This window comes from Scleropages formosus, chromosome 15, assembly GCF_900964775.1.
Source record: "Scleropages formosus chromosome 15, fSclFor1.1, whole genome shotgun sequence".
Taxonomy (NCBI): domain Eukaryota; kingdom Metazoa; phylum Chordata; class Actinopteri; order Osteoglossiformes; family Osteoglossidae; genus Scleropages; species Scleropages formosus.
The window spans coordinates 25,649,242-25,670,139 of record NC_041820.1 but is presented as its reverse complement, the minus strand read 5'-3'; the positions used below and the strand labels follow the sequence as shown (position 1 = coordinate 25,670,139).

General features: G+C 44.5%; 2 protein-coding genes across 3 annotated transcripts; one reads left to right on the top strand and one right to left on the bottom strand.

Annotated features, from left to right (window-relative positions):
• Positions 1-9,530: 9,530 nt before the first annotated feature.
• On the bottom strand, positions 9,531-12,660 carry LOC108941518 (ADP-ribosylation factor 6). Its single transcript, XM_018764257.2, has 2 exons — positions 12,284-12,660; positions 9,531-12,111 (listed from the first exon to the last, which is right to left on the bottom strand). The coding sequence occupies exon 2, from the start codon at positions 11,273-11,275 to the stop codon at positions 10,748-10,750; it is 528 nt and encodes a 175-aa protein (XP_018619773.1). The 5' UTR covers positions 11,276-12,111; positions 12,284-12,660; the 3' UTR covers positions 9,531-10,747.
• A 2,256-nt stretch (positions 12,661-14,916) lies between these two features.
• Positions 14,917-20,896, top strand: dorip1 (dopamine receptor interacting protein 1). 2 transcript variants are annotated; one of them, XM_018764065.2, is made up of 5 exons: positions 14,917-15,322; positions 16,497-17,021; positions 17,903-17,992; positions 18,324-18,458; positions 18,926-20,896. In XM_018764065.2, exons 1-5 carry the CDS (start codon positions 15,234-15,236, stop codon positions 19,107-19,109), a joined length of 1,023 nt encoding a protein of 340 aa, XP_018619581.1. In that variant the 5' UTR covers positions 14,917-15,233; the 3' UTR covers positions 19,110-20,896. The 2 variants fall into 2 exon arrangements, with proteins under 2 accessions (XP_018619581.1, XP_018619582.1); XM_018764066.2 differs by lacking the exon at positions 18,324-18,458 and having other exon boundaries at positions 14,918-15,322.
• Positions 20,897-20,898: the final 2 nt, after the last annotated feature.

The window sequence follows — 20,898 nt, the reverse complement described above, 5'->3', positions numbered from 1 at the left end:
TAGCGAGGCTTGACAAGTGTGTATGTTAGTGCAGTTATTAAAGGTACCATCTGGAGCAGTTCGTAGTGCAGGCATCCCTCATTCACAAACTGTCTTTATCCGAAATTTCCGTTTACGCCGATCAGCCGTAACGTTAAAACCAATGAGAGGTGAAGTGAATAACATTGATTATCTCATCACAATGGCACCTGTCAAGGGGTGGGATATATCAGGCAGCAAGTGAACAGTCAGTCCTTGAATTTCATGTGTTGGAAGCAGGAAAAATGGGCAAGAGTAAGGATCTGAGTGACTTTCACAAGGGCCAAATTGTGATGGCTGGGCGACTGGGTCAGAGCGTCTCCAAAACGGCAGGTCTTGTGGGGTGTTCCTGGTAAGCGGTGGTCACTACCTACCAAAAGTGGTCCAAGGAAGGACAACCGGTGAACCGGCGACAGGGTCATGGGCGCCCAAGGCTCATTGATGAGCGTGGGGAGCGAAGGCTAGCTTGTCTGGTCCGATCCCACAGAAGAGGTACTGTAGCACAAATTGCTGAAAACCTTCATGCTGGACATGATAGAAAGGTGACCTGTCCACCGCTGAAAGCCCATACAAGGGGCACGTGAGCGTCAGAACTGGTCCACGGAGCAACGCCAACCTAACATCTTGGTGCCAGATACGACAGGACACCTTGCGGAGTCATGCCTTGACGGGTCAGAGCTGTTTTTTCGGCACAAGGGGGACATACACAATATTAAGCAGGTGGTTTTAATGCTGTGGCTGATCGGTGTAACTCCTCTTGGTTTTGCGATACCCAATTTTTGATTTCCAAAAAATATCGGTATAATGAAATTTATCTGTAGCATGTCCAAAAAAATCTGAAAGTCGTGCATCGTGCAAGCGAAGCGGAAGTGCTCTAATGTACTCCAGTTGGCACTAGTGTACCATCAGCCGTTTTCTGTGGGGTTCCTGCCTCACGTTCGCCTTGTTGCCACACAATTACGCAGTAATGGAGCAAGAATGACTGCCAAGCCTCCTCCCTCCTCCAGCCACCATGACTCACAATCAGCTGTTCTCTTCACTCAGTAAGTACAGTAACATTTCATTACAGAGAATTACCTTGTCTGTTTATTTTTAGTTCTTTGCATTTGTTTTTTTTTTTTTTTTTTTAACATAAATTCCATCGTTGAATGTTCGTTGCTGTCTACTGGATATAAGGAAAACAGCATCCGAAGCATGTTGCCTAGAAACACACCCATTAATGACCTCACAGTGATTGATTGTCAAAAAGTGTTTTATATCATACTAAAATCATGGGTTAATTGCTGTATGTGTTCGACGGTATTTTAGCTATCTCAGAAAAATTGTTTGGGGTTTTTGGATGGGCTGGAAATACATTGTTTTTCTCATTTAAAGAGTTGAATAGTCTTTTCGTATCAACACTGATCTCAGGAATGAATTAATTTCATAAACCAAAAGGCTGCAGCCACTTTTCTCCAAAGCGACTTCCAATGAACCCTATCTAGTGTTACCAGCCCACACACCTTATTCACAGCAGTGATTTACACCGCTAGATACACTACTTACACTGGGTCACTCATCCATACATCAGTGGAACAACACACTTTCTGTCTCACACACACACTATCGGAGAACCTCAACAGCATGTCTTTGGAGTGTGGGAGGAAACCAGAGCACCCAGAGGAAACTCACGCAGGCACGGAAAGAACATGCAAACCCCACATAGATTGAGCGGGGATCGAACCCATGTCCTCTCACCCCACCCACGCTGTGCCACCGTGCTACCCATACAATAAGTTAATGTCACTTATTCGTAATTATAATAATGAATAAAAACATGAATGATACAATAACATGTTTGTTACATTTCCAAGTGTCTTCTCATTGTCCCTGATTATATCCTGACCACAGTCATAACAACGACCATAACGACCTTCAACGTGTGTGTTTTGTCAGCACACTGAGCAGCGCAAACATTCCTCCGCTACATCGTCAAAGGCACCCGGCAATCCAGCGAATTTAAGAGCGAGGAGAAAGCGTTCGGCAGAAACCATGAAAAGCGACCGAGTAAAGTGTCATCTTTAAGAAGCGTCACAGCGTGCCAATCTGGTCCACGAGCCATTAATGGAGCCTTTGTGAGAACCACAGTCTTCTTTTTGTGGGCCGAGGCTAAAAAGAGAACCGAGGTCCGTCTCCCCAGCTCCGTCCACCTCGCGCTCCGGCTCCTGACTAAGACGGGGGACAATGGGAGCGTGTGGGATGCTCGTGGGCCGCTGCTTTTTATAGCTTATGGAAGGTGGGGCCAGACTTGGAGTAAGACCAAACATGCCATTATGAAATCCTGTGAAATTCTTACCCTTCGCTCCAAAGTCATGAGTGCAGCAAAAAGCCATAGGCAGCAGAAATAGTCCAAGCTCCCACTGGCTCTGTGTTCTTCCCCATAACTCTTTCAGCTAAAACATTACTGCGCTCACCTGGTTCACTGTACACATATAGACCTTTCCTCAAAAACCGTATAAAGTGATGACACACAGCATCTCTCCGTTGTTACAATGTAGAGAAACAGTTTATTATTGTGTAGAATTAATATTTCCAAGTGAATATTGATGAACGTGCCAATCTGGCATGACGTCTGTATACGCGACCATAAATCAGAAAGTGATCCCCGCAGAATTAATCCTGGGGGTCAAAGAAAGTGACACGGGAGATGATGTCTTTCCTCTATGCAGGTCACCGTATTTCCACACCTGCTTTCAGATGACATGTTCTCTGGTGCCTGGAACTGGAGGTCAAGCAATTTCAGCAGCGCAGCCCCTCGGCAGCTGGCGAAGGCAGGATCGATACCCCCAAAGGGTCTGCCGAGTACTGACTCCGTGGGCCAGGCAGAGCGGCGATCCCCCATCCCCCACCTCCTAGTCATTGATCCAAGGGGATTGAGCTTCATTGAGGGCCTGCAGCGAGATCCTTGAGCCTGTTCCAGTTTACATCCATCCACCCACATCAACTTGCCTGTATGAAGAAACCATAAAGCCTATCTGAAGGCTGTGTATGGTCAATGAGGTCACCACCAGCAGTTAGCAAGCGTTCCGTCACAGAACCGAACAAGCTCTGAAACGAGACAGCGCACTAATAAGATCAATACTCTGCTGTCGCCTGGATGATCAAGGAAGATCTCGTCATTCTCATGGTTTATGGCGTTTCCAGTGATCCAGAAAAAGCACTGGTCACCGTTCATTCTTACTGTGGGAGCTTCTTTGGGTTCAAGTGTAATGTGTTCCATTATAGTCTGGGAATCCCTCTCTCTCTCTCTCTCTGTAGCCCCCACACACACCCTCGGTGCTGACCTTTTTCCACACACACCACCTGAACCGCTTGTCCCATACCTTTTTCAGTTCAATTTATTTATTATAGAGTGTTCTTACTGCAGCAACAGATCGGTGAACCAGGTTGCTACAAGTGGTACAGGTATAACACAATAGAATGTGAGCTGGCATTTGAGAAGAGGAAAACAAAAAAAACCTCCCACGCTACAAAGAAAGGGAGGGAAAATCCCTCTTGGGGTCAAAGTATCAATGGCTTCCCAACCACTTCTGATCCCGTCACATCTTTAAATGCGTTAGTCAGCTCGTGTAGTTGTGCCAGAAGCGCTGCCCTCCAAGCACACCCAGAGACGAGCCCCACCGTCATGGAACCGGACAGCTGGACGTGGGTATTTTTCACAAGCCGTGTCCACATTTTCCCCCCTTTATGGCCCTTTGTTGGCAGGGTGTGCCACTCGTGGCTACAGTTAGAACAGCAGCCCATGAATCTCTGCAAGAAGAATAATACGACCTGAAATATACAAAAGACCAGTTGTCGTCCTGAATCGACGCACTTGCAAAACGTAACTGGGTGTGTTCAAGGTTTCTGCATCGCTGTGCGGAAGTTGCGCTAGTAACACGTGCCGAGAGCGACCTCACGACACCAACGCGACGGTGCCACCCATCCCTGGGAAAGCAGTTTCGGTGCGTGTGTGTGCGTGCATGCGTGGGGGGTGTGGGTGCTGAGGACACTCTAGCTGGTTATAAATGCCATCTTACAGAGTGCAGAGGCTGCTTGCTTAACTGAGACATACAAGCATCACCAGACCAAGAGCTCCCCCCTCTTCCTCTCTCTCTCTCTCTCTCTCTCTCTCTTCCGCTCAAAACCTCACACCCACAATTAGACGATCTTTGCATTCCACCAAAACTACAGTAATTGAAGTAGGAAACCCCCCTCTGATGATGGGGCTAGAGAGCAAATCCCCCATCAACCACCCCATGTGCAGATTGCCTATGCTCGGCCACTCCTTTATGGTCATGAAGATGTTGCCAGAAATACTTTTAGGTCTCAGGGGAATGCCCCTGGGAGTCGCCGCACGAGTACCCTTCTCACTGATTCAGCACGGTGCCGTCTCACGGTCCCTCACCATCTCGTGCGGAGACCCCAACTCTACCACCACTATCTAGCACAGGAAACACCACCAAACCGCCTCCCCCCCAGAACTTCACAAGGAGAACTTACACTCTTACCCTTAGTCTGTGCCGTCCAGCCCCGAGTAAGAGAAAATTTAACTAAGAAACCGAAAACTCGTCCTGGTGAGCTGCAAGGAGAGGTCACACACGCTGCACAGAAACCCAGAGAAAAGGAATATCATAGGGTACAACCCCACAGGAGCAGCACTTGTGAACATTTTGGAGATTAAGAATGGAGAGAAAAGCTCCGTCTCGAGTATGACAGTTCTACTAGGACCTTCCAGACTACTGGCTGCTCTGATCGCAATGTTTCTTTTAAATTTATTCTGAACAAACATCCAAATGCGTGTCGTTCGCTTACATCTGTGGTAAACCTGGGGCAGCGTATCCAACAACTTTCTCATTTGCTACCATATGCACTATAGAAATGTTATAGTCCACTAGGGCAATGAGGTCCAGGTGCACGTTATAGACGATCCTTCTGAGATAGAGTAGAACTTCAGTGAAGAGGAAATGAAACTTTCAGATGGGCCCTGACGTCAGGCAGCTGGAAGTTTCTGAACCTGAGTCACTCAGCGGATGTGGACTTGAACCCATGAGCTAACAGACATCGCTCGTGCCTTTCCTTGCAGCTGAAGCAACCCTGAAGAGAGGAGATGGCTTGAGAATTGTCTTCACAAGTGATGCTTTGTGCAAATGAGTGAGCCTATGGTGGTTTTTGATTAAGACCTGGCTACACCATGCAACCTGTACTCTATCGCTCACAAAAAAATGTCCAGAATTTCCTCAGTTCTGACATTTGAGACAAGCAAACAAATGCAGGAGCCCTTGCAGAAAAATTCCTGTCACAGGTCCCATGCCCTCACTCACTTTTATTTTACTCTGCTCAAGAGGCCTTGCAGGGCACAGACCTGAACAGCATGGGCCTCAGCACAGAGCCCTGAGGTACACCTATCAGCACACACTGTAGCCGCAACAAGGTACCGGTTGGGGTTCACTAACCTCGTGGGCACTGTTCTTGGCCAAGCAGATGGACAAGAAACGGCCTTGGCGCTTGACTGAGTTTGTATAAACTTGATAAACTCCAGGTCAAACAGCCAGCTCGGCGTGCGAGTGCCTTTCCGTGAATGCGTGTAAAAATGCGATTGGCTGAACCGGCTCCTAATGATTACAGAAAAGGAGCTAATATCAATGGCTCCTTGAACTTACTGGTTAAAACATTAAATCCATTTTTAACTTTCAAGAAACACGCTCTGTTCAGAGGTATCGTGATGTATTGATCACACCTTTATCTGCGTAAATAAGCTAAAAAAACTTGCACCGTTTAGATTGTTTACTTGAATACTGTAGAATGTCGTGGACAATTTATAATGTTGATCCCTGCTGTCAGGAACCCTACTTCAGGAAGTTCACACCAAAATAACCTTAAAAAAACATAAGAAAAAAGTGGATATTTGGCATTAATTCTGAGGCAATTTTACTTTGCAATAGTTTTAAGGCAAAGTCTGTCACGTTCATTTTATATTAAGCAATAAAAATATCACTTTCTGCAATTTTCTTAGCTTGTAACAAGTTACCCATTGTTTTAAATACCACAGAAGTATACACTTATGAATCAAACAAACTTTCAGTGTAAATGAGTTCTTTTTAATAATGGTGCTCAGATGAACCACTGGCACATGGGTTGAGTAAGAAGGGCGCTGTCTACACTACCATTCCGATTCACGCGCCAGTCACTCCGAGGTAAAGGCGCATGAAGGACATCAAGCATTCAGCTCTAATATGAAGACCAGCGGCGTGTCGATGGATGCCAGTGAAGATGACATTCCTAGCAATAGCTCAGATTTCCTGCTTCTATACAGGAAGGATAGATGTACAGGAAACAGGTGCTGGTCACTTCGCCATCTTTCCAGCACCTGGAGAGAACAAGGTCCTCCATATGGTACATTACACCACACATACTGCCCTTCGCTGGAGGGTAAGATCACTCCCTCGCTAGAGGCAGCATGCTCCGGCTAACCAAGTGCAGTGGAAAAATGTCTCCTTTTCTATACTAGTTCTTCCGTTGTCATTGTTAAGTGCAAACAGAATGAAGACCTAATTAATATTTATCGCCATTCACCCTGAAAACATTAAAACCATAAGCTTATCTGCTCGCTGTTTTTCAGAATCATATTTTAATATATTCCAAAGACTAACAGGCTTATTCTGGTCTACACATCATTGAAATGTACACCTGCACCGCATCTCAAACGCACGCCGCTCGCTCTGTCTGCATCTACACGACTGAGCATACTGACTTGTAGCTCATCTTTGGTGGTCTGGCTCTCGTACTTAGGAGCTTCAACAGTCACACCATATTTACACTGACCACCCCCAACTCCACCACTCTCGGCCAAACAAACAGCTTTCTCTGGCAGCAGGAGACCCTTCATATAACTTCATGTAAACATATGGAGACACGGATGTCTGGCTGGACTGGCCCCGTACTGCACTTGCGCTGAATTCTGGGAAGGTGCACTGCTCCAGGTTTCCCTGGATCTGTCCCTGTACCCATGGATAAAGAGGGACTGAGAAAGGGGTGGCAGAACAGTGGGCCTTCCTCACATACCCAAGGACCGCAAACCTATGAGCAGGCGACCCCTCCTGACCACATTCTTGGGCAGCAGGAGATATGGGATTGGTGGAGGCTCCAACACACCTCTGAAAGTGACAACGTTGGATTTCTTGCCTTCTCGCCCCATCTCAGGGGGACACGGACAGCACCAAGGCACCCTGCCCTCCGGCCGCTTCTGGTAAAGGACGCTGATGTGATCACGAATGTAGTCATAGACTCCCTGCACAGACTTCCTCACTTTCAAAAGCACTGAAGTAGTATTTGCCAGAAGAGGTAGTTCAGACAATACAATCCCTGCAACATCCCTCCTGTCAACAGAGACTTGCATCATGTGTTATTCTTTGCCCTGGGAGACAGTGAAAAGGTGAAGAGGAACCGAACTACTGAAACGCCCAGGACATCGATCACAATCAAGCCCATTGAGGCTTCAGCTGGGCTTCACTGTGCTGTAACAGCCCTACCGGTCAACACACACACCTCCTCTATGGCACAACAACTGACATGGCATCATGTGCTTCCACCACTGCGTCCATGTTAAGCAAAACCCACCCTGTAGGAGCACTCTGATGACAGACAGCTAAGTGCAGGCACCTCAGGAGCTGCACTACCCTGATACCACACACCTCAAGCTCTACTTCATCTGATGTTAATTCGTTCTCAAGCTTGCTTTAACTTTTTCCAGGAGCGTTCACACTACCCCCATGTAAATTCACTGAACGCAACTTGTGGTTTTTACGCAGCCCCACGTGCAAAGTTCGGCTGTGCTCACTACCAGGTTCGCTCCATCCACGCATTTACATAACACACCCTGACATTTGGGACGCAAGGAAATGTCTTCATGTAATATTTTTATTTAAAGAAAGCACCTTTAAGAGCGCTACAATGGAACTATTAACTTTTGTATTTATTTTGAGCAGAAGACAAAAACTACCCTTGTGGCAATCTGATGTGCTGCAGATATGTAAACCGGATATTTCTCCTACGAGTGGTTTGTAGCTCTTCTAATATAAGGCACCTAAATGCAATTCCACTGCAGTGATTGTGATCAATAGTTTTGAGAAAGCTGAACTCTTAATGAAGATGGAAAGACTGGGCCTCTGCAGCAAAGAACGCTGTTAAATGAATGAAGTCTTAGAGGCCGCTTCCTGTCTAGGCATCAGGGCCCTGCCTCAAACAAATTTTCAACCTAGAGTACTGACACGTGAAAACGGGGTATGCAGTCTTGTCGGACTTTAAGACCAAAGTTAACTCATTTATGGCAGTGACTGCAAAAAGTCCCACTTGCTTGTTTTAAATGACACCTAAGATCTGACAGCCTAGAAGCTAATTTTTCTTCAACCACAAGTGAGGGATGCAACAGCTGACAGTCCAATGTGTCAAAGCGGTAAATGAGCCCCAAATTAAAACAGCAGCTGAAAGAGCAGCTCAGAAGCTCTACTCTATACTGCCCTGTGCTTTTCACTTAGTGCATATTACAAGAGAAATTGTACAGAACTCCAAAAAAGCAGAGAAAAAAAAACATTTTCCCATGTTGATAAGCTGTAAGGACATCAATTTATTCACTTTTACTGTCCTTTTTAAAGCAGCACAGCTGTACCTCACTGCACAAACAAAATGCAATACAACATCCCCAGGGTAAAAAATCTTATTTTCAACCCACCAGGTTAAACTTCAAATCAATATTGATAGAAAAAAAGGTTCCCCACCCAACTAGTATCAAGACTGAAAATGGGGACTTCCCAGCTCAAACCACCACAAATTGTTCCCAAAATGTTAAGTTCTTACACTACAAGGACTGTAAAAGAAAAAAAGTTTGCTCCAAATGAAAAAGTACTTGTATCAAAAGGAATACTTTTCATCTTACTGACAAGGTTAAAACCACAAAACAGATGCCATGTTGAAGATACTTCCTGCTCATCATTGTGCTCTTAGTCACATGTAACTTTTCATTTATAGCGAAGTACAAATCTGAGACACTGCTGTACCAACATCCCAATGCTTAAAGTCTTAACTTTTCAGCAGGCACTGTGCAGAGCTCTTTGCCAAGACCTTTATTGGACTCATTAACAGTGAATTTCTTGAAAACAGCACTTTTAATATTTTCATTATAAGATAGCTGTAATTAAAACAGTTGTCAGAATTCAAAGCATTAGATCACACATTCTCCCATTTCAGACAGCTTTGGCAGTTTGACCCTTTCATAATGCACATGGAGCCTTTCCTTCAAGAGCATCAAATCATCTTGTGTACTCCCTTCTTATTACTCAAATGTTCAGAACTGGCCTTAGCTGAACCTGTCTGTTACAGACAGTAATCCTACAGTTGCTAGTGACTCATTTCCAGCGCAGATGAAGACATTTCGAACCACCGCATCCTGGGCCTTATTTACAGAAGGACACCATGGAAACACACGTTACTCAGTAAAATTTCAAAGCCAGTTGTATTGTGACTTTTCACCCACAGTGACAGGTTTTTCTTAAGCCTCCATTTTTCTCAAAGCTCTACTTGTCAAAATGAGAAACAAACTTTTAAAATTGCTAGTTTAATAGGCTTTTGTTACAATTACATTGTGTACATTCTGTACATCTTACCTTCCCAAATCAGCATGGTGAAACAAAAAAATATGGATTTTATAATTTAAAAATTAATAGCACAGAAAAAGTCAAAGGAGAAATTAAGCCAATTTGTCATGCAAGTTTCAAAGCCAACACCCCAGGAACTAATATTGTCAATAGAACTGGGTGGGGTGTATGACACGATATGGAAACATACGGTCAGTTAATTGTTCCATTAACAACATTCAAACTTCTGTCAACCACTACTGGCCTTCAGCATGTAGGCTTATGAATACATTTTAACAAGTTATTAGTCTGATGGCTAGAGCAGCATTGACTGGTGGAGTACAACTGCTGGCAAAATTGAAGCCAGTAGTGAATTCCAAGTGAGTTTAACATACTGAATGAAAAAGGACTGAAAAATTTGAAATTAAGGTCTTTTTTTTTTTTTTTTTTTTTTAAAGACTCCAGGTTAACATATCTGGGACATAATGAAGACATGGCTACAACACTGAAACTGCTTTTTCTGACAGTACTTATCTGTTCAGTATCTGCAGACATACTTCACTTTCGCAGTACACAGCCATTTTCCAATCACTTATCTCCAGAGAAAACATTCAAACTTAAGACAAACTGTCACCCCATAAACCAAAAACGCAGCACCTGCCATTATCAAACTTCAGGTCAGTGTATCAATGTATTAAAGAAGCAAAACTATACCAAGCTTGTTTCAATGTGAACAAAAAAAAAAGCTAAAAATTCACATTGTCTTTTGAAATTACACAGAGGGATTGGAGAATCCAAAACCTATGTAGTTTCTTTTTAAGTTGCTTATGAAATATTACTGGAATCATGGTAATTAAGTGTAAAATAGCCTATAACAGAGCAAACGCGAAACTAAAAAGCCAGCCAAACAATTGTTTAAAGAAAATCCATTAGTTACAGGGGTCATTATAATAATCAAAATAAATGAAAATATAATTGAACTTCTCTTTATTATATATTCTTCTGAGAAGCCGTGTTATTTGTTAATCAGCAAATTCGCATACTTTGTTTCTTCAATCTAAAGCGTCCTCAGTCGATCATTAAGATTTGTAATTTGAAGTGAGCCAGGTGAGCCCCTCGTACAGTCCGTCCCCTGTAGTCGCGCAGGAGGGCTGCACATACCAATTCCTATCTCTGATGCGGGTCAGGCCCAGTTTCTCCTGGATCTCGTGCGGCTTCATGGCATCGGGCAGGTCTTGCTTATTGGCAAAAATCAAGATGATGGCGTCCCTCATCTCCCGGTCATTAATGATGCGGTGCAGCTCTTGCCTCGCCTCGTCTATCCGATCTCTATCCGCACAATCCACCACAAAGATTAACCCCTGGGTCCCTGTGTAGTAGTGCCGCCACAGGGGCCGGATCTTGTCTTGACCTCCGACATCCCACACGTTGAATTTCACGTTTTTATAGGTGACCGTCTCCACGTTGAAACCGACGGTGGGAATGGTGGTTACGGACTGGCCCAGTTTTAGTTTGTACAGGATGGTCGTCTTCCCAGCAGCATCAAGTCCAAGCATCAATATTCTCATCTCCTTGTTGCCAAAGATTTTTGATAGCATTTTCCCCATCGTGTAAACAGTGCATAAATATCCAGTTAGCAGGAGAACCGTTTCACTTATGCTTTCCTCAGGTACCTCCAAAAGCAAAGTCCTTCACTAACACAGATTGCCAGCTTAGGAGAAGAAAAAAAAATCCAATTAATAGAGGGTCTCCAGCGGAGCCATACACCTTTGTCTCTTCAGCCGTGTATCCGAACCAAGTGTCCCGCTGAGAACAAGCCCAGACACAAACCAAGAGGAGGGCTTGTGGTCACAAAAACTGTCGTGGCAAAAGGTTTCTGACGAGCAGAATTTATTGGGTTTTTTTTTTTTTTTTTTTTTAAACACAATTACTAAGTGGGCAGTAGTTAGGGAGTTCGCTGTGCGGAGAGATATCCAGTTATCGGCCACAAAGAGGGTGTGGAGGAGGAGGACGCGGCTATAGCTTCGCAAGTGCGCTCCTCACCTGACCTGCTCTTCCAACTGTTCACTTAGTTCTTTTCCTGTGTGATTTCGTCTTCAAACCGCAGGGCCCGGGCCGCTTCTTCGCGCCCGACACCAAACTTGCGAACGCAGAAAGGGGAAAGAAGAGCGGATAGGCCGTGCGAGGCGCCTGCGGTACCGGAGTCCTGCTTCCTCCTGGCGGGCGGCCCCCTCTCAGAGCCTGGGCTCCCCCTCGCGCTTCGCTTCTCTTCGTCCACAAAAAAAAAAGCCGCGCGCGCCGCGCTCGATCCTCAACGGCCCCTGCGCAGTGCCTCGCGCCGCCGCCTCGCGCGCTCTCTTCTTGTCGCCGCGGGAAGAGCTCGAGCCGCCGCCGCTCCAAAGGTCATCGATTCATTCGCGAGCGTCCTCCTCGCCTCTTCGCCCTGTAACACAAGAGCGGTTAGGAAAAGGGAGGGGTGTCGGGGAAGGCACTCAACTTTAAACGCGTCCGCCAGTCCCTGTCTACCGTACAATGCACCCAATTTTCAGAAATACCACCGTGGCGAGTCCGAGGTGTGATTCGCATACAGCTCGTGACTTTAATGATTTCGTTACCTGCAGCAGGGATCAACACCCGTTACCCAAGTACATCCGCGTCTCGCTTTTCTTAGTCGCGCTGTTACAGCGGCTTTCTGCTACCGGAAAAGGCGCGGACTCATAGCCCCCGCCACTTCCTCCCGTTGACTCGCCAGCGCGAGGCAGCTTTCCCCCGTTGGCTAATGAGCATGCGCAGAGGGCGCAAAGCGCGTGCCGTTCAAGAAACAGACGCCATTTCGGCTCCGACATTCATTCTTTGTTACAAATTAGCGTAACAATAGCGGACGCTAAAATGGTGGACTAGGATCAGACAGACATCAATCTTGTCAGCTTCGTACGAGAATAAAAGTGTCTCGCTGTTCTTGCGTTCATATGTGAAGTATAAAAGGCTTTTAGGGTAAAAGGTTCACAGCGATTGCACTGGCAGCTGGAGTAACACCGAACGTCATCGCACGCGAGCGGTGGCTCGTTATGACGTGCGTGCCTCCTAGTGGGCGCTCTGAATGATTTCAAATGATGCTGCACGAGGAACTGACAGCAGCGCAGTCCTCTCAGGGCACGCGCCTTTTTTTGCGGAAACCCGTAAGACCCCGCCCTCCTGCTATAATAGTGCCCATCTGGTAAAAATAGTAAATAGTTTGTGTGTATTCCGAGTGATGCTGGCGGAGGTGATCGAGCGAAAATTCGAGAGTTAAAAATATAGAAACTGGAAACGAGCCGCCGCCTCACAAATACAGCCCCGTGCACTCGCTTTTCCCCGAACTCAGCGCTCACGTTCTGGCAGAACTGACACTTTAGGCTTATAAACGCAGCAAGCAGCAGTGAACCGCGCGCTTCGCACTTTCCACGACATGTTTTCCACTCTTTTTATTACGCGCACAATATCACTAGAACTAGGAGTAAATACGAGCAAAGGGAAAGTGCGTCCAAAAACGTAACCTTGAAACAGCGCGTCTTTCATTTCACCTACACATCGCGAACATTAATATTTCATTCACCGCAGCTGTTTCCACAGACACGCCTTTACGTGTAATACTAGTGTCAAATATACAATATTTAAGTACAGTACGGTCTTTTTTTTTAAAATACACACACATTTTCAAATAGCGCCTCTTTGTGGCATTAAGTCATCACTGCACACAGCTAATATCTTTTACGACTATCAATTGAGCTCGAGCGGGGAATGCGTTTGTTACTAGTTGCATTATGGGAAAAATGTGAATAAAGTGTACAACCACTGAGGGAATTTACAGGCACAATAAAGGGGTGACCGTGTTAGGCAGTGAAAGCAGAAAAATGCTGGAGGAGGTTAGTAGAATAGGAAGGCGTGGAGTCCTTGGACCTACAGTATTATATCCGCTTGTACCGGTGTTCTAATAAAACGTTGAGAATGAATACAGTCTGTGCGTCTTTATTGAATCCACCCGAATCCAGAGCACCACAGTAACGCTTTTGTCCGCGAAACTGACTACACACAAGGCCACAGAATGTTTCAGTTATTAGTTATGTAGATTTTCCATTGATTACAGTTAAAAGTTTATTGATTACAAAAATGCCACTAGTTCTTGTAGAGTTTCAGCTGTACTTTGGTACTTTTCAGCCACTGGAAGATTCTAGAAGACACCAGAATGTTCCACAAAGGTCTAAAACGTTCTAGAAAGCATCAGATGCTAAAAGGTACTGAAATATTTGATTCTTGGATTTTTATGAAAACTGACATAGTGTATACTACAACTAACACCAAAAGTATGATTACCAAAACTGAATGGAAAATGCAAAAAAATGGACAGGAAAAAAATGTTTGTTATATTGTGCTTCAGTGCTGCTTTGAGCTGTCCTCCACCAGGGCCAGAGCCGAGGAGCTTCAGGCCGCGCGGGCGCAGCCTTTGAGGGCCTTCCGCTACTGCACCTACTGCCTGTCGATCCAACTATAATGGGATAAAGCGTACAACACATACCTCTTGTTGTCAGTGTGTGTGTGTAAAACGATGGCAGTTCATGGTACAATGCCGTATCTTTACTCGTGCTGCTGTTGGATCCCGAGGCCGCACTCAGATCAGCTAGTGTAAAGAACCTTCCAGAATGATCTTTGCAGCTCACTAGTCGGGTACCATATACCCCAGCAAACAGAATATACAGGTAACACACAGCTTTGCACCATATTTATTGTTTTCAAGCTTTGCTCACAGATGATTTAAAGCACATCTCAGCTCCCATTGGGAGGAAGCGCAGCTTCTCAGCACAGTTTCGTGCCCGATACAAAAGTTAACGTCAGTAACCCAATAGTAACCTTGCAATGCTGTTTTTAAACAACGTTTATCATTCGGAAATTATCAATTTAATTTTGAATCGCGTCTCTGTTACCTTTTTGTACTTTCAAATATGATAGTATTTTATCTGTACTGAAACTTAAGACACGGGATTTATATTATCTTTTTTGCAAGTCAGTCATGTATGTTTCGTATATAGTTCCCCAGATGGTTATCTGGTTAACAATCAGTTAATCCTTCTGAAAAGACAATATAACTTCGCTGCGGCTTTAAACGCCCACGTATAATTTATAAGGGAACGATCAAGTTGTTTTTTTAAAATGCAAACTTTATTGACAAAACGCAGTAGTTACAACAGTCAGGATCGTGAAGAAAACAGGGAAGCAGATCCAAATATTACGATCAAGGCGCTTTACGCTCAAGCGGAACAGCCACCGTGACGTCACGAAGACGTTTCCTTTGCGCCCTCCACGTAGAGTGTACGTGCGGCACGTGACGCCCGAATTGTTCCGCGCTGATGAAGAGGGGGGAGGTCGCACGGAGATAAACATCCGAGGAGAGGTGCTCAGCGTCGTCAAGATTTTGCTGCCCAAAAAAAAAAAAAAAAAAAAACCCCCCCAAAAAGATCGAGGACAACAAGAAGAAGCGTGGTGGGGGGACACTAGCCGGATTGAAGACATGAGGAGATCGAAAAGACGATGGAGAGTAAACTCTGCTACGCATTAACTTGTACGGAAGACCTTGAACATCTGCTGTCAAACCCTGAGGAAGGAGCCCAGATCGAGAGGTAAAGCAAAAGGCTCGGCTCCCTTGGCTCTGGAGCCCCGCGATGGGCCAGAGCGGATTCCCAGCGCCCTTGGCTTGTTTGTCAGCCATGGTGGCGTTTCTTTCACTCTCTGCCACGTAATTCACTTCAAAATAAGTCTTCTGCGCACTTGACTTGTACTAGCAGCTCCTGTTGTTACATTTACAAAGTGTATCTTTATTTTCTCTGGTCCGTTTCTTAAAAAGAAATAAATTAATAAAACATTTCTGACAGGTTCTCCAAAGAACCAAGCTGTTCAGTTTATTTTTTGTGCAGTAACCTGGTCCTGGTCGCTGCTGCATGATTAGCTATGATTAGCTAACTAGTTAGCTTGGCTGCTATGCGAGGTGTTTGTACAGCTTCTCCAAGCGCGCTGTCTGCGCTCATCCTGCGCGTGGCCTTCAGTACAGCTTCTGGGAAATCATATTTTCATGTTCATATCATAAATTATTCGTGTTCTTTGGCGCAAACCACATCTCGACATTTTTAGCTGAACTGCGAAGAATATTAGCGTTATATATTACGAACTGTGCAAAAAAAAATGAAAATGCACAGTTTTAAGTAAATTTTTAGAAACAGATTTTTGAAGAACGGCATCATTTTCTGACCTATATTTCTATTGCGTAATATTTATTTTACCGAGGGAGGTTGTGGAAGGGGCGTGGCCACCGCTGTGCACTAACAGCCTGTCATCGCCCGCCCCCACTCCGGGACTCCGCCCCCAAATGATAACCCCGCCCAGAGGCGTGTGGAACGCAATCAGTGCATGTGAGCCAAGATTGCGGGAATTCTGTGATTTTTTTTTTTTTTTTTTTTTTTTTTTTTTTTTTTTTTTTTTTTTTTTTCCGAAACTGGAACTGCACATGGAGCCTCAAACACGTGGCTGCATTTTCACAGCCTCATTAATTTCCTTAGTTGACATTTCCACTCATGCACGTGGCTGTTCTCCAAACTAAGGTAAAACTGTGTAAACAAAAGTTGATTTCACCAAAAGAACTTGAATGCTGAAAGTCCAGTAAAGAACTTTCTCATGTTGCAAACTGAGTTTTTACTATCTTAAAAAAACTGCCAAAGGTTGGACACAGTTTTTTTTTATTTTTATTTTTTTAAATAGTATTTATTTTCCCCCACTCTGTTGCCCGTGTTCTTCCTGCAGGACAAAGACACTTTTCGAAGAGATCCGTGCGTCTGTCAACAACAATGAGGAGCAGGATCGCTCTTTCTGGAGGCCGGTGCTGCCCTGGGGTGGGGTCTACACGATCCGGGCTGGGCGCAAGGCCATCTCCTGTACACCTCTGTACGTGAAGATCAGCCTCAAGAACACGTGCACCATTGATGGCTTCCTTATGCTCCTCTATGTCATTCTGCGTGAGAACGAGACTTTTCCCCGTGAGGTGGGCCTCTTCCTTGGAAAGGACTTTGTGGAGCATTTCCTCTACCTGATGGACTCCTACGACTACACCACTGTAAAGCTGTTGTGGATCTGGGACAGGATGTCCAAGCGGCAGTACCGCTCGGAGGTCAACCGAGCCGCGCTGGAGATAGACCTGTTCGGCAATGAACATGAGAACTTCACCAAGAACCTGGAGAATCTTATGTCCACTGTCCAGGAAAGCCTCTGCACGAACTGCAACTGTCCTGCCCGATTCCAGGAGCTTCTCCAGAGGACTATCAACATCAGGTGAGACAGGGTGCGGCGGCATCCCAACGTTCTCCCTCATTTAATTAACGCTCGTTTTCAGACGGCGTAAATGGGTACCTGCTGGACACAGACCTGACATCAGTGTTGCTTTGGGGGTGAGGGAATGAAACTAGACTGAGACGATAACTAATTAATTCTAACATGTTAAATGGAGGCTGTAAAGTGGGAGTTTTTTTTTCTCTCCTCAAACAGTCTTGCTTGCAGTTCTGCGGCAATATTTTCTTTAATATTAAGTGAGGTAAAATTCGTATGAAATCAGAGTGTGTCCTGTATTCAAGCATGGTACATGTAGTATTTGAGGTGCCATTACACAAACAGATTAGACTCCTGTATTTATTTACAAAGGCGTATAATTATCAGGTTATTTTACTTGGGTTTATGTAAAGTAACGCCTGCATCTCTCCCCACCGGCACGACCGTCTGTCCTGGGGTAACATAAGTGCAGCACAGTTAAGCACAGCTGTCACAGCTGCTGAAACCAGGAACGAGAAGCAGAGACGTGCAGCACTGATTTTCCCTTTGGTCCTTCCTGGGGGGGGTCCACTGCTCCTCCACTCTGTCCTTTTAAGGCCTCCTGGGTCTAAACTGTGGGAGGGGAGTTTGCTGCACATCTCCTGTGTTCCTCCTCATGACCCTTTGAGTCCTACTTTATTTGGGCAAAGCACTAGGGGACCACACCTTACAAAGAGCAGTGAATGCAACAGCCAGGGGTGGGGCTGTCGGCATGGAAACGACTATAGAGAATGCTCAGCTGACATGTTTCGGCTTGGTATCAGGAGGAGGAGAACTACTGTAGCAGTCGTTCTTGGGTTCAGCCGAGCAGCTGTGATGTTTGACTCTTGCGTGTTCTTTTGTTTCAGTCCCCCCCGGGAGCTGCCTCACCGAGATCTCATTCAGTCTGCAGTCGACGAGTTCTTTTGCCCTAAGGTTGTCCTCTGCAATGAAGCGGGGTGAGACTTTTCAGACATCACTCTGCTGGAAATTAGTATGATGGACATATTGTAGCGGGATAGAGAGTTGTATAGTTTATTTGGGTATCTTTCTTTCCCCAAGTTCTGTGACGGATGGACAAGCGTTCCTTTCACATGCAGTTAAAACGGGGAGAAATATTGTCAGACTAAGAATATCTCCTGTTCTTCTGCTTGGAACTCATTGCAGGCACATAATTTTCTTTGTGTTTCTGCAGCAGTATATATAAACACTTGTTTTCCACTGATCAGGCCGAGTGATGTGCACCTCCCAGAAAATTTGAGTGTGTATGTGTGTTTCACTGTGCTCCAGGTGCGACGGCTTACGGGAGTTTTCCCATAGAGTGTTTTGCCATGGCCCCCCACCCTTTGTCATACTCAATATGCAGATGTGGAGGTCGGAGAACCTGGCTTACGTGCCCTACCACCTCGCCCTCTGTGACCACAGGTCTGGCGCTACTGCCTTTTAGGTTTCATGAGTGATATATTTTTACACTCTAAACAACTGTTGAAATAAGTGTTTGAATTATTTAGTGTCATAGCACTAAGGATGGAGAGTGGATGTGATGTAAGGTTGAGAGCCAGCACCATTTTTTAACAGTAAATTGTTCTAAAAAATGTCCAGTTTTCAACTGAAACTATGGATTACTTATTGCATGGCTGTGCTGCCGTGTTTAACCTGCTGTAGGCAAAACCCTTTCATGTACTGATTTTAACATCTAACTTAAAGGTACTTACCCTCAACTTGCTCCAGTAAAATCACCCAACTGCATAAATACGTAAATAATTAAGTACCTTAATATTGTAAGTCGCTTTGGATAAAAGCATCGGCTAAATGGGAAAAAAACGTAAATGTACTATCCCTTGAAATTGGCACTAATACCCAACAACCCAGTTGGTGTGTGTGTCCTGCAGGTATTCACTAGAGGGCGCTACACTCTTCAACAAAGAGGAGCACCACTACTCAGCGGCCTTCCAGATTGATGGCTACTGGATGCACTACGATGGGCTGCGTAGCGACAACTTGGTCCTGCTGAACAAGCCCCCAGAGCTGCTGCTGCTGTCTTCGCTCGTTTACATTCGCTGCTCTGACAAATGAGGGTCCTAGCAGAAGGACCGAACCCAGGGACCATGTAGAAGAGGCCTGACGGGGTAGGGAGGAGGAGTAGGATGCTCGAAAAACTATTATCGTCTCCCTTCACCAACCCCTCACACATTACAGGTCAACAACATGTTGAGTTCAGTTTTGAATTATTTCAACCCTTGACACAAGGGTTCGACTGGTTCTGAAATTTTAGTCCTCCAGCATGGCTGTAGGTGTAATTTTCCCATAGAAGACATTAAAGCCAAGTACATATATTTTCAGGAAGGGAAGTAGTTTCTTTTCTCTTGTTTTCAGAGACTATACTCTGTTCTTGGGACTGCCCACTATTTTGCCAGATTGCAGCTTCTAAAAAGCTAACGGTGGATAATGAATATTAGCGTCTCGCTTTTCCCTTTCAAGCTTGCTTGGAATCCAAGACAAAAAATGGACTATAATAGTTCTGAGCTGCAAAAAATAATTTGACAATTCCCAAATTTGAAGAATGTTCAAAATTGTGGCTGTCACAGTGGTGCTAAATGCAGTGTAGTAGGAGATTGCAAGAGTGAATTTTATAACCATTTAGCCAACATGCAGTGGTTCAAATTCAGTTTGATTTTGTCAAATATTGGTCACTTATTAGTGTGTATCATACTACTTTGTTTGGTCTAGTGGCAGGTATATTGCTGGGCAGCAGCGCTCTTCTTCCTGTGTAGTTTATTAAATGAAGAATAGTTCAATATAGGCAAGTGGAATATAATGATGCCATGTACAATGTAATTGTTAGAAAATACATGTTTACACAATCTGAGTTCATACTTTTGTCTACCAGATGCTTATTGAAACTTTATATAATTTGAGTTCTGTATTTTGATCAGCACACTTAATTTTACAAAATATCATACAGCTTGCAGTGTAGGTTTGTACCCTCTCGTGCCTCAGTAGTTTAACATTTTAAGAATCGCTGAACTGTATCTAGAAAAACTCCTTTTAACCTTCATTATATGAAAATGACAAAGGCTCCTGTATAAAATACCAGGATTTACTCTCTTCTGATGTGTTTCCAGCAGGGACTCTTCTACAGTTGCTCCTATATAATGTTTTGGCAATACCAAAACAGAGAAGGCTTTCTGAATTTTGTACATGTTGCACTGATCAGTAGATAGTGGCCATAATCTGACATGCTGCTGGTGTTTGGGGTGAGCTTCCTTCATTCCCTGTAGTAATTCAGACTTCATTAGAGCTGAGAATAGCACTGAGTAGGTGGAGCCTGTTGAGTTTCTTCAAAATGAATTTGTTCAGGTAACTGTAAATGACAACTCATGTGCTGGAAGAGACAAAGTGACATTTAACCTGTGAGTGACACTGTGTTGGCATTTCAATTCAGTATAGCAGAATGTGGCACCTAAGCTGGAAAAAGAACATTCTTTAACATTTGTTTAACACCAATTGGAGACTATGCTCAGATATTGTTTTATATTAAAATTACATTTTTTTCAATAAAGACTAATCCAACTTTAATAATTCAAATTCTTTAAAATTTGATGGGAGATTGTCAACATACACAAATTTTCTACACATTTTTCCTTTCACAAAAAAGGTTTTTTCTGAGGCACAACTACTTGAGCAGTTTCGACTCTTTCAGTGCATGAATCGCAATGTGCAAAGATCAACATTTCCAGTTATCAGCCTTTGGTCAATTATAGTGACAAGTATTTAATTGTTCATAATGTTTGTTTCATGAAATTCTCTACTTCAACTCACTGAAAAGGTAAGTGCTGATACATTATACTGCCAGCTCCAAACT

Coding starts and splice junctions, on each gene's coding strand:
- dorip1 (XM_018764065.2), top strand. CDS start 15,234: ATGGAGAGTAAACTCTGCTACGCATTAACTTGTACGGAAGACCTTGAA. Junction 15,323..16,496: donor GAAGGAGCCCAGATCGAGAG/GTAAAGCAAAAG, acceptor TTCTTCCTGCAG/GACAAAGACACTTTTCGAAG. Junction 18,459..18,925: donor CTCGCCCTCTGTGACCACAG/GTCTGGCGCTAC, acceptor TGTGTCCTGCAG/GTATTCACTAGAGGGCGCTA.
- LOC108941518 (XM_018764257.2), bottom strand. CDS start 11,275: ATGGGGAAAATGCTATCAAAAATCTTTGGCAACAAGGAGATGAGAATA.